The sequence below is a fragment of the Hydra vulgaris genome, chromosome 12 (genome assembly GCF_038396675.1).
Source record: "Hydra vulgaris chromosome 12, alternate assembly HydraT2T_AEP".
Classification (NCBI taxonomy): Eukaryota; Metazoa; Cnidaria; class Hydrozoa; order Anthoathecata; family Hydridae; genus Hydra; species Hydra vulgaris.
Genome location: NC_088931.1, coordinates 13,881,046 through 13,895,044, shown reverse-complemented (window position 1 = coordinate 13,895,044; position 13,999 = coordinate 13,881,046). Strand labels below are relative to the sequence as shown.

At 29.3% G+C, this 13,999-nt stretch overlaps 1 protein-coding gene across 2 annotated transcripts in view; it reads right to left on the bottom strand.

Annotated features, from left to right (window-relative positions):
• LOC100208566 (testin) overlaps positions 1-11,911 on the bottom strand; it is a 48,204-nt gene extending 36,293 nt beyond the window's left edge. Inside the window, exons 1-5 of one of the 2 annotated variants that reach the window (XM_065812265.1) lie at positions 11,740-11,827; positions 10,889-10,938; positions 10,206-10,309; positions 9,927-10,006; positions 9,248-9,301 (exon numbers count right to left, since the gene is read on the bottom strand). In XM_065812265.1, the coding sequence (XP_065668337.1) occupies positions 9,248-9,301; positions 9,927-9,950 (78 nt within the window). In that variant the 5' untranslated portion in view covers positions 9,951-10,006; positions 10,206-10,309; positions 10,889-10,938; positions 11,740-11,827. Of the gene's footprint in view, positions 1-9,247; positions 9,302-9,926; positions 10,007-10,205; positions 10,310-10,888; positions 10,939-11,739 lie in introns of both variants that reach the window. The other variant, XM_065812264.1, reaches the window with a different exon arrangement.
• Positions 11,912-13,999: the final 2,088 nt, after the last annotated feature.

The following is a 13,999-nucleotide window of genomic DNA, read 5'->3' as shown; positions in this document are numbered from 1 at the left end:
ATTTTATGCATTAACATTTGTTTACGAACATCTCTATATAATAATACTAACTTAATGTTAATGTTAACAGTATTCCTTTTTTAATTAAAGAGCTACTTTTTGCGTTTTTTGAAACGTTGATTTCGTGAAAAGTTCTAATCTAATGCTATATTCTAAAGTTCTAATTTATTGCTGTATTTCATTAATTCAATTATTTCATACATTCTATATATTCAGCTATACATTTCAATATGGAAATAGAACTCATGTTTACTTTTGACTTCTTCCTTTACTGTAACGTCAGGGTTGACTCAAGGTTCTATTATGCCCTCATATGATGCCTACAAATAGTACAATAGTATTTGCTCTAAAGAGAGTCTCTGGTGCCATCTACTAAAATTTATTCTTGTGTTCCTCGTCATTCAATTAAGTCTCGTCCTTATACTGTGTCTGTTCCTAAGTGCTCTCAATCTTTTGAATACTCTGTTGATCGTTATCATGCTTTATAGCCTTCACTGTTGGTTCGGTTAACAGAATATTAAGACTGTCCGAATGATGGGTTGTTGTAGATGGCTGTATATGTACTTTTTTATTTACTCTTTATTTAATTTTATCTATTGATCTTGTGCTTATTTAAATGTACATGATGTTTGAATTAAAAAATAATTAGTAATATTTATTTAATTAAATTTTATATTAAAGTTTAACTTATTTTACCTTTTTTCCAAATTTTGCATTTTTTGTGTGTTCAGCCGAACTGTTGCTAAGGTTCGGCCGAACCGAATGTTCGGCGCATCCCCAATTGCGGTATTTAACATAACACAAGAACAAATCGTGCAATAGAGGTCAAAAGTACAGCGCGACTTCTATCTATTGCATCTTTTCTATATGATTTTTCGCTGTTTTATATATATCGATATCTAACAGATTATTATTATTATTATTATTTATTGTACCGCAACAAGCTATAGCTTGTGTTACCAATTCTGGTTTTGGCGGGCTACATAAAAATTTACAAGTTATTTTTTAAATAAGTTAATTAAATGGGAATAAAGCCAATTTCATCGTTAATCAGCTTCAAGGTTTTCAGATTCGAAAAATTTATCCAATCTTGCTTTGAAACTATTTACAGTTGTGGCACTGACTATGTTTTTAGGCAAATTATTCCAAGTGTTCACCACACGATTTGTAAAAAACTGATGACGCTGTTCATTGTTTTTTATTAACTCTCTAACTTAAAGTTATGACGTCACGTTCGACTTTGATTTAAGTTTCCTGGATAAGAGAGCGAATTTTCGATTAAAGTGATGTCACTTTTTTGGTGAGGGTTCCACGCCAATGTTGCATATTCCAAATGAGATATCAAAAATAAAAATCACGCAATAGAAATTGAGATTACAACACGAGTTATATTCGCGTCAGCTATTTCATATCGCCAATCATAAGTTATCTCGGGAAAAAAAATCGGTTTTAGAAGTCAAAAGTGCACAAACTACAATTACGGCAACCGTTTATAAAGTGTGACAAATATTTAAATTACTGTTATTTTTAACGGGTTTACTCAAATTTGTCAAAACATTTTGACTTTTCATTTTATACTATACCAGACCATTTCCAACATAAACGCGTGACTGAAGAAGTTTGACAGTGTTTTTATTCCTGCCTTGTCAACGGCATCTTTAAACTTGACCTTATCGACAGACTCCACTCTGCAGCACTATAATTGTTTATAACCAAGTTTTACATAAATTTAATTATATTTGTTATGTAATTGCATGCTCATTATGGTTTTTTTTTTTTTTTCAGAAGAAATAATGATAGAAGCACAGTTCAAACATAGATTATAATGTGGAGTCGAAGGTGTATTTTCGCAAATGCAAAAGTTAATATTCTCGACGTTGATGAAAAGCGCAACAAAAAGTCTCATAATGAAAGCAATTGTTTTTCTAAATCCAATGAAAAATCAAGTATATATTCGTCGCATGTACATGTATACATCCACTATGTCATTTCCGCAGTAGTTTTTTGTTTTTTTTGTTTTGTTATTTCACCTCCCTAAGGCCCAGAAGGCCACTACAGATGAGGAGGCTACTTAATTGTGGTTATAACCCTCTCTCAACTCTATAACTCCGAAACACGAACCTTGACAAACAAGGCCGCTGCGCAGAGAAACAAGGTGAGCGCGGTACTACCAGGGACATGGTGGGGATCGAACTCTGAACCTCTCGCTTATGAAGCGAGCGCTCTACCACTACACCACTACCGCATAAAGTTATAAAATTCGACAGCCTTCGACTTGTTGCTATTATGATGCGAATCGGATAAAAAAATTATATTTACTTACACAATTAGTCTGTAACAAGTATGTTTTAAATTTATATATATTTCGAAAATGACAGTGAAAAGATATATAATGATTTCTGAGACAGCGATACCAACAGTTATATAACAGCGATAACAAAAAAGATGATGAGATTGAAAAAATAACTAAAAATTCAATGCAAAATTTTGACTAGACACAAAGTTACTCCCACACTAAACAAAATTCAAATTTCATGATATTGCTCTTGCGTAATCAATAATCTATACATAAACAGAGTTCCATAAATATTTGATAGTCTATACATAAATAGAGTTCCATAAATATTTGTTACTTTAAAGTTTGTGCTAAAAACTAGTACGATTAGAAGGTGTTGTGTTTGTGATTATTTACTCATAGAAAAGATTTTAATGATCAGAATTACAGACTAAAATATTATAGTTTGAGTTGCTTCAAGATCGTGCAAAATTTCAGTTTCAATCAACTTGTTGTTTAGAAGATTTATCCTTTTTGCTTTGTGCGACAATATACCCTAGATCTTAACCTACTAATACTGCAGCATTGTGTATGTTGCAATATAGCCCTAAAAAAATCTTTAATGTTAACAATTATATTCTAAAATGATTTAAATTAGGTTGCTTTAAAACAATGCAAGATTTCAGTTTCAATTGGTGCATTTTTCAAAAAATTTCTGCTTTGCGCTCCAAAAACACAACTCAGTGTAAAATAGACTTTTATAACCCAGTATAAAAAAGACTTTCACGACCCAGTATGATAAAGGTTAAATCTTGTAAATTTTTGAGTTTTGCAAGCTTAAGAATTATAATAGTTTTTTTAAAGGGAAGTTTTCAAAAATGTTGAAACTTTACCATATTATATTTTCTCAATTCTCTAGCTCATTGAGAACATAAAGTTCTCTAAACTCAAACTATAGCTCATTGAGGGCATAAGGTTCCCTAAAGGAGGTTTGCTACGAACCGTACTGTTAACGTCAAACAAAATCCTGCAAGCATGTTTTTGTTTGCTACAAATAATTTTTAGTCTACCATAATTGTTACTTCCTCATATAATGTTGCAATAAAAAAGATAAACAAATTTAAATGAAAAGTAAATGAATTGAATTCAAAAAATAAATAAAAATTTCTATATTCAAAAATAGTTTTTTCTTTAAATATCTATGTTGGACTAAAAACCAAAAAAGGTAATTTTAATACTTTTTAGGTAATAAATAAGCAAGAAGTATATAATAGAACAGTTAGAATAAACAGGACGAAATAGTAAACTAGTATTATCAAAATAACATAATTAAATCTTTAAGCTAACGTTAACGTTATTTAACTTATAAAGTTAACGTTATAAAACATTTCAGCTATTAAATGATATAGTAAATCTACATTATCAAAATCTACATTATTAAACGTTTGAGCTAATACACTCTAAAAAATAAAGCAGAAACTTTTACCTAAGGGTAGAATATGTGATATAGTAAGGTATAGGTAAAGTACTCTTAGTAAGGTATAATTTTCTACCTTCTAAGGTAGAAAAGTATACCATTAGGGTAGAAAATTATACTTTTAAGTAAGAAAGTTATATGACAAATCACAAATTTTAATACAATTTTTTACCTTAGAAAGTCGAAGTTTTTTAGTTTCCTAAAAAACTTTCTTTAACAATTTTTTACATCGTTTTATATTCATACATTTATATAGTAAAAATTTTTATTAAAGACACATTTTATATATATATTAAATGGTGTACTAAGATGATTTTGAGAAATGTAAAAAAACTGCATTTTCGTGCATCAATAAATAATACTGACATTTCATGCAAAAACGATGGCAAACTAAAAGAAATAGAAAAACCTACTCTCGAAGAAGATTTAGATGTTTATATATCCAATGGTTTTAAATGGGAAAGACATTATATAAAACTAATACTTCCGGTAACGCAAGTATGCTTGCAATATTAAATAACAGTTATAAGTATAAAAATAAATATTTCATAAAATTGTTTTACTGTACGTACGTTACACCACATTTAAAGTTTGCAATAGCTTAGAATATCTATTGTATAAAGGATATCAAAGAACTCGAGGTTCAAAGAAGCAGGAGCAGATTCAGCATTTTTTGATCTTTGAGATTGCTAACTTCCAGACATGGAGAAAACTCCAAACATTTATATGTTTATATTTATGTAAAATAAAGATGCTTTGCAAAAAATTGCGATGGTTGGAGCCTGTGAATAAAAAAGCCCTACAATTTTTGCCTCCTCCTGCCCCAAACATGAGAGCAATGGGTTGATTAAATACTTTTTGTACTATTTTGTTCTAGGCATTTATTCATCGACAAATTTTAAACTTCATAGTATAATCTCTTAGCGTTCAAAAATTATAGCTTTATAAAATTTGAAACCCTCTCAAATTGAGGGGGGTTTAAACTTTAAATGATCATAATTTTTGGGTTGTAAAATATTATTAATTGAGTTTTAAAATTTATAGATGAATATAAATTCAGTTGAAAATAGTAAAAAAAAATTTTATCAACATGTTGCTCTCACGTTTGGGGCATGTGTTGCAAAAATATTAGAGCCAATTTATACCCAGGCTTTAATCATATCAATTTTTTTTGAAAAGCATCTTTATTTGACATAAGCATAAACAAATAAATTTCTCCATGAAAAGCCCCATGTTTGGAATTTAGCTATCACAAACATAAAAAAAATGCTGCATCCGCCCTTAATTACTTAAAACCAAAAACCAGGAAGTTTAGTAGTAAGTTACTAAAAATAGGTTCAGTAGACCACAAGCGCTTAAAACGCAAAAACATGTCCAAATGTAATGTGTTAGAGCTGTGGGTGTAAGAAAATTGTTTTTCATTGATAAGATTAGGGATCAGCATGACTATTTGAACATTTTCCCAAGTTATTATTGGTGACGTCTTTTTTTCTTATTTTTTACATGTTACAATTTAATTTCGTTTATTAAGATTAATCGTATGGCGTATATTTATGAGATATAAGTAAACATAATTGGATGCGATATTTGTAAACAAAATTTATGCGATATAGGTAAAGAAAATACGGATGACGTATTTATGCGATATAGGTAAAGAAAATGTAGTAGCCGTGGCGCAGTGTTAGCGCACTTGCCTCAGAAACAAAGGATCCGTGATTTAAGCCCCACCTCTGGGCAAGTTTTGCTACATCGGTTAGGAAGGAGGCGTGAACCTCCTATTAAATGCTCATCCGCGGTGCTCTGTGATAAGACCGTAAGGACTTCTTGGGGCACGTAAATAAAACTAAAAAATAAAATTGACAATTGTTTTGTTTTGTTAATTTAAAAATAAATATGATAAAAGTTTATTTTATGAAGAAATATAAAATATAAAATTATAAATATATAACTATAAAAGTAAATCGGCATAAGTTTTTTTTTGGGATTTTATTATTTTGGGAAAAGCTCCACTTAATTTAAATTCTTGATTACTTTTAAAAATAACTGTTCACATCTGCCGATTAAAGTCTTAATTAACGGAAGGGTCAAAGTTTTAAAAAGTCTTAAGTTTCAAAAAATACCTAGGAAAATGTCACGCAACTGTCATCTATATTTTATATCCATCCCGTTTATTATTAGAAGTTTTCGATAAAAAGTTTTAAAGTATCGAAAGTTGATCGTTAACCCAAAGCCTAGATTTTTAAATTAATTATTTTTCTAAAGATTTTTCTACCGTTGTAAAAATATTTGAAGTAAAAAGAATTTGAAGTAAAGTATTTGAAAAAAACCATATAATAAGTATTATAGTATAGAGTAATTAAAGAAATGGTCGATGGAACAGCCTTACCACGACCCATATTATAAAGGTACAGACAGCTAGTTTATATTTTTATTACCCAGTTGGTACGGGACATTAAAAAGACATTTTTAAACGTTTTTTAAACGTTTTGGACGTCTTTTGAACGCTCAAAAGACGTCTTTTTTGGTCTGGTGCCCACTGGGTAAAAAAGAAGCAGTATTTTAGGAAAATCGCAGGTAACACTGCCCAACAGTGATTTTGTTTCGGAACCGAAATATGTTATTTCTTATGTATTTCCACCTGCGGAATTAAAAAATGACATATTAGCTCTAGTTTAAGAAATAAAAGTAAAAATTTTCTCTCAACGGTATAGATTTTCATTCAATGAAAAAAAAATTTTTTTTGCTTTTAAATAAGGTATAAATTTTTATTTTTTGAAATTTATTTTTTTGTTTTTAACCGTTTTTTTCTCATTTACTAGTGTAAAATTTGACAAATCAACATGCCAAAGAAGTGTGTAAATTTAGTGGACAATTTTTGTTACATTTGTGGTAAAAGAACATTTTCCTCACAGAAAAGAACTATGAAACTTCTTGTGAAGACTGCTTACCAGCATTACTTCGATATAAAGGTATCGGACCAGGATAAGCCATGGGCTCCACATATGCAGTAGCTCTTGTTCAGTTACACTACAAGAATGGTTAAAAAATAAAAGGAGATCTTTGACTTTTGCTGTTCCTATGGTATAGAGGGAAAACCATACAGATGACTGCTATTTCTGCTTGACCCCACCCATCAAGGCAGGTTTGTCAATAAAGAATATAGAAACAGTTAAATATCTGAATCTTCCATCTGCTATTCAACCTATTCCTAGAACCTAGAAAATGAATGCAGAAATTAATTAGAAATAGAAGAAAAAAAGCCTTCCACACCAAAATATTCTGATTTTGTGTTAACAGATGATGTGCCACACAGATTGAGTCAAGCAGAATTAATTGACCTTGTTCGAGATCTGGACTTGTCACAGAAAAAAGCAGAACTTCTAGGGTCAAGACTAAAGCAGTGAGATCTTCTCCAATTTGATGTCAAGATTTCACATTACAGAAAACAACAGCAGAATCTGCTTTCTTTTTTTGAGAAGAAAAATAATCTTGTTGTTTGCATTGATGTCATTGATGGAGATTATTAATAGACTCATCTAAGCTAAGCTTGAAAGCTGTATTACTTTACAATGGATACCCCCTTCCTTTTGTTTCTATTGGCAGTTTATATGAAAGAGGCTTATATAAACATAAAAGTTCTCCTAAACTCGATTACAATGAATACAAAGAAAATTTGCGGTGATTTAAAAATCATTGCTATACTTTTAGAAATGCGATTAGGGTATACTAAATACTGCTACTTTTGTGTATGTAGGACAGTAGAGACAGAAGTTCACATTAAATAAAAGAAGACTGGCCTTCAAGAAATCTTAATAGAGATGAAAAAAATCTCATTGCTGAACGGCTCATGGATCTAAAAGTTATTATTCCACCATTACATATTAAGTTGGGTTTAATGAAAAATCTTGTCAAAGGTATGAACAAAGAAGGACAGGCTTTTAGGTATTTCAGAAGCAAATTTCCAAAAATAAGTGATGTCTAAGTTAAAAAGGGTGTTTTTTTTGGGCCACAAATACGTCAACTTATGAAGGATCCTGCATTTTAGGAAGTTTTGAAGGGGTAAGAAAAGGAAACTTGGTAAGTACTTAAGGAAGTGATTTGTGGATTTTTAGGCAACAAAAAAGATGATAACTACGTTCAATTGGTGAAAGTACCTCTGCAAAAATACCATCAACATGGATGTAACATATCCCTCAAAATTCATTTCCTCTACTCATACCTAGACCTCTTCCCGCCCCCCCCCCCCCCCCGTCCCAGTTGTGGAGCTGAAGTGAAAAACATGGGGAAAGGTTTCTCCAAGTTATTTCTGTAATGGAACAAAAAAATCAGGGTCGTTGGAATGAGGCTATGCTTGCAGATTACTGTTGGTTTGTGTGTAGGGAACAATATTGCTCTAGAACTATTTCACAAAAGGAAAGCAAAAAGGTTACGATCTCATGACGATACTCGATAATCATCTATATACCTATTAGCTTGATGATAATGTTTTCTTTGTTTAAAGCTGCTATAATATATCTGTAATAAAAAGAAACCAAATGGACTTTAAATATAAGTAGAATATGTAAATTATATCATATTACTCTGTTGCAAATTAATCTGAAATAAAAAAATGTTATTGCATATCTCAGAAACTAGGCTAATAAAAAATTTTTGTTGTTATTTTCTTTTTTCTCAGCCCAAAATTAGAATAATTTGAATAAATTGCTAAAGATGCAAGAAAAAAATATTTTTTTGTTGCCCAGTGTAATTTGAAATCTTTGAATATCTCAATATAATCACTAACTGTGTTGTTTTTTTGGAAACACAACGTCAAATAGCACATTAAGTAAATTATTAACAAAAACAACGCAATCTTGATTGATTATTGCTGACAGCCACATATTAGCGAAATGTCGATTTGTATACTTTATTAATATATTACAACCCTCCTTTTAATGGATTGAATTAATATCAAACAAAATTGATTGATGATTGCGTTTCGATTTTAGTTTAGTTATGAATGTCAATGAAAAAAAAGTGAATACAATTTGGAATATTATATTCTAAACTGTACCTCAAGTAAAATCATACTTTTGGAGATTTTTGTTTCGATAAAAATTTTAATGTTCTTAATTTTTGTTTAAGTTGAATTTTTACATTATTAAATTAATATGATTTTTCCATAATTTAGTGTTTTTTTAATTGAGTTAATCCATTAACTTTCCTACTTATTCCCAAAAAAAACCCCTGGAATTCAAAATATGAACTGGGCGTCCTCTTCTATAGTGGGACCAAAATTTTAAAAAATTATACTCGATCATTTATGGGATATAAAAAGTTGTTTGCTGGAGCCAAATTTTATTTAGTGTGCTTGCATATTACGTTATATAAAGTCTTTTAGGTATAATGAGAATAGATGCGATGTTGTTTTTTAAATATTTGTTAACAAAACATTGGTAAAAATACAGTATAATTGAAAAAACTTTCTTTGCCTAAGTAAAACAAATTTTCTGTACCTTTGTTTTAAGTTCGCTGTACGTTCCATATACAAGTTGAGCTAACAATGGTACCTAAAAATGCACATATATGAAATGTTTTTATATCTTTTATATTTCCCAATAAAAGGAGCTGAAATATATTTATAAATATTATATATATAATAGGCAGAGCAAATATTATATATATATATATATATATATATATATATATATATATTATATATATATATATATATATATATATATATATATATATATGTATGTATATGTATATAGTTTTCACTATAATACTTGCTCTGCCTATTATATATATACTAATATATATATATATATATATATATATATATATATATATATATATATATATATATATATATATATATATATATATATATATATATATATATATATATATATATATATATATATATATATATATATATATATATATATATATATACATATATATATATAAATTAAATAATAGCTTTTTTAAAATTTTTTCATTGAGTTTAAAAGTCATTTTTTTAGTTAAATGTTGTTGAATGGAAAGATGCATTACTTATATGATATATAAGTATATACATTACGTATATACTTATATGAATAAAGCCTTTTTTTCTTTTTCACCAACTACAAAAAAAATATTTAAAACGGCAAGTACAATAACTTATTAAATAATAATTAGTTAAATTACCGTAGTGTTAATTGTTGTCTCCATGAGATTGTGAATTTATAAGATTTGCAGTTTTTCATAAGTACAACATTTTACGAATACTTAAAACAACAAAGCTTTAACTGAAAATATTTGGCAAAAACATTCGTGCATATTTTGTTTATTTTGAAACTAAATATTTACATTTCATACATTTTATGAATTCTTATAAGTGCGAGTCAATTAATTTTACAAGATAAACATTTACAAATAAGTATCATAAGGCAAACAAAAAATTTTACACGTTTTTTAAACTTTTACCTAAATTTTTTGTTCTCGACGAGGTTTGATCTTTTTACGCGTATATATTGCAATACAATACAAGAATAATCTGCAATTCATCTGCAATACACGGCAAGAGTAACCTAATAATTATATTACTTGTTGTTATTATTATTATTCTTATTATATTTTGTTTATCACTTTTTATTAAACCAATTATTATTGTTATCGTCATGCAACTACGCAGCAGGTTAACGTCTGCATATCGAGGAATGATCTGAATTTTTTTGTAATTAGATAAACTATTGCGCAACATTATCTGTTTATTAATAACCATCTAAGTTATATACTGATTGTTGCCAATTTTTGTTAATTAATACACTTTATATACTCCTAATTACTAAATCAAATATTATGTATAATATTGTGATTTTAAATATGTTTGGATCAGACATAATAATGAATAATCCAAACATGTATGATTTAAATATTATCTTGCTTAACAATGAGATAAAAATTTAGAAGTTTGATTTTTATTTACTATACAAATGATGCAAAATATTTCGATCTGTACAACTTAAAAAAGTAAAAAAAATAATTTAAAAGATAATAATTTTTTGACACCACATACTGAACAAACATAAGAAACACGCAAAGTAAAAAAATTCAAACAATTGTTAGGTACAAGAACAAAGTTTAACAAATAATAATAAAAATGTAACCTTGACACTTCCTTCCATAAAAATATCCAACAAGATATTCAAACAAAACACTTAAAATAAAAACATAAACACTTTTTTGAATACATTGACACTTGTTTGAATACATTAAAAAAAGAAAACAGGTATTGTGCAAAGTCCAGACTTAATACGTTCATAATTATATAAATTAGAATATTTTGCAACATCACGTTAATTGAAGCCTGGAAATAACTCCAAAAAGTTCATATGCGAGGGGAATGAGGGGGAATTTATATATGTGAGGGGAATGAGTTAATAAAAACATACTTTTTAGCATATTAAAAAGTTGATGAATTTAAATTTATAACTAAATTTAAATTCATCGACAAATTTTAAAGTTTCATTTAATAATCTTTAGTGTTCCAAGGTTATAATCATGTGAAAATCACAACCCCTTCATTTGAAAGAGCGGAAATCCTGCATAGTCATAACTTTTGAATGTTTAAAGATGACTTAAAACCTGTCAATGAGTTTAAATTTAGTATAATATACTAAAAAGTATGTTTTATTAACTCATTGCCCTCACATTTGAGGAAAGGGTAGCGAACTTTCTTTGGGTATTTTAGTTTCCTGGCTCCAATCACAGCGATGTTTGCCAAAATATTCCTTTCGACATATGCATGAACAGTTTTGAATTTGCACAATGCCTGAAAGTGTCATATGTGAAGTATCAAAAAATTATATATATGTGTGTGTGTATTTAAAAACCAAGTAATTACTTTTCTGAAAAATAATGAACAGGGGCGCCGAGAGTCTTCCTGGGACAACCTGGTTGGCGCCCCTATTTTTCTATTTTTTATATTGTTTTCAAACTAAATATTATCAAGTTATACCTTTTTTGTAGTTTAGGTTGAGGAAATTCTTATAAGTAGGTTGAGTTTTTTGCAGCTTCGGCATCAATATATTATTAGGATGATAACTGAAAAAAGAAATTTTGCTTTTTCAAGTCATTACTAGTGAAACAATTTGTTGTGAGTTTTACTCGATATTAAAATTATAAATATTCTTTACTCTGATTCTAAACTAACACCTCACGAAATATCAAAATTTTAAAAGCTTTCAAAAGAGTTAAAGCATCAACTTTTAATTGCACTTAATTCAACAAGTCATTAAACACATTTAAGTATAAACCTAGATATATGAAAAGATGTTTTTACATAAAGAAAAAATGTAAACAATTTTAGTCAAAATAAGTTATTGATAGTTTAACAATAGAACTTTAAAAGTATTTTTTGTATTTTTATTCAGACTAATAGTTGCACTATGCCATTTTGTTTAACATTCTTGAATAAATTACTTTTTTATTTGTAATATATACTTAGAACAATTAATGTTTATACAATACGTCATAAAACGTACATAATAAGAATTAATACAAATCTTATAATAAGATATCTCCAGCTGTTTAAACCAGTTTTATCTCAATTATCTTTTAATAAGAGTCATGGAAAGTTATCTTGTGATATATTTAAGTTAATTTCATGTTATATATATATATATATATATATATATATATATATATATATATATATATATATATATATATATATATATATATATATACAGTATCGGACAAAACGAGTGCAACCAAATAATGCTAATTTAGTTTCTTTATATAAAAGTGCTGCATTTTTTCAATTTAGAGAAATGACTATGTAACTGTTAAGAGACAAAGTTCTTCAAGTTTTATTCATCACAAAGTTCATTATTTGTACACGAAAATTATTAAATTAATCAAAAGTATTATAAAAAGTTGATTTCTTTCTAGACAAAACAAGTGCTACTCGACAAAATGTTGACCAAGCTGTATTTCGCTATCAATAATTCGTGGCGAATCCTTTGTTGTCGATCACAGCCTTGCATCTTCGAGGCATAGATTCGATTAGGTGATCAATGAAACTTTGTGGAATTGCTGCCCAGGCCTTTTGGATTTATTCAAACAGTTGATCCTTATTACGAACACCTTCACAATTAATTCTGCCATTGACAACCTCCCACAGGTTCTCGATAGGGTTGAGATCCGCAAATTGAGGCGGCCAATCCATCACCGATAGGTGGTTATCTTGAAACCACTGCTTGAACACTTTTGCAGTGTGTTTCGGATCGTTGTCTTGCTGAAAAACACATTTTATTGGCATTTTTCATTCAGCATGAGGTAACATAACATCTTTCAGGATATTTTTATTCATGAAACGGTCCATTATTCCATCGTTTCGATGTATTGGACCTAGATCGTTAGCCGAAGAACACCCCCAGACCATTACATTGTCTCCGCCATGCTTCACGGTCATATGGCAGTAACGTAAATCGAGGCGTTTTCCGGCCGGTCGACGTACCTGGCAAATGCCATTGCTCCCAATGATGTTGAACTTCAATTCACTGAACAGGACAGTTCGCCATTTCTGCACATTCCAGTCAATATGAGAAGTAGCAAACAGGAGTCTTTTCTTCTGGTTTTTTAGTGCAATCAGTGGTTTCTTTGCAGGGCGTCGAGAAAACAATCCGGCTTCAACAGCACGTCGTTTGGTTGTTCGGTCCGATACAGGCAGCTCTAAGTGCTTTTGTATCTCGACTGATGATATCCAGGGATCCTTCTTGACGGATCGGACGATCATAGAATCCTCTCTAGAAGTGGTGGAACGCGGTCTTCCACCTTTGTTATCTGCTGCCAACTTCCCCGTAGAACGATATTTGAAACATAGTCTTGATACGGTCATTTTTTCACGCGATATTTATTACAGATACTTTTTTGTGACATTCCACTTACGTAATCGCCAATAATTTTCTTTCTTAGTTCCAATCCAAGACTGTCGGGAGCCATTTTTGCACTTGAAGTCATAAAAATAATAAAAATAAATAATCACGCTTCTCAAGGCTACCCGTGTTACATTTACCTTGTGATGATACAATAATGCTCTGTGGAACACAACGTCTTGGTTGGATGTGGACTGTATTGATCTAATGAAACACTTGTTGTATCTCACTTCTTGTATTGATTTTCTTCGATAAAACACTTTGATAAAACTCACTTTGATAAACTGTCTTGATAATACTGACTGATTGACTTCCATATACTGACTGAATTACATGTCG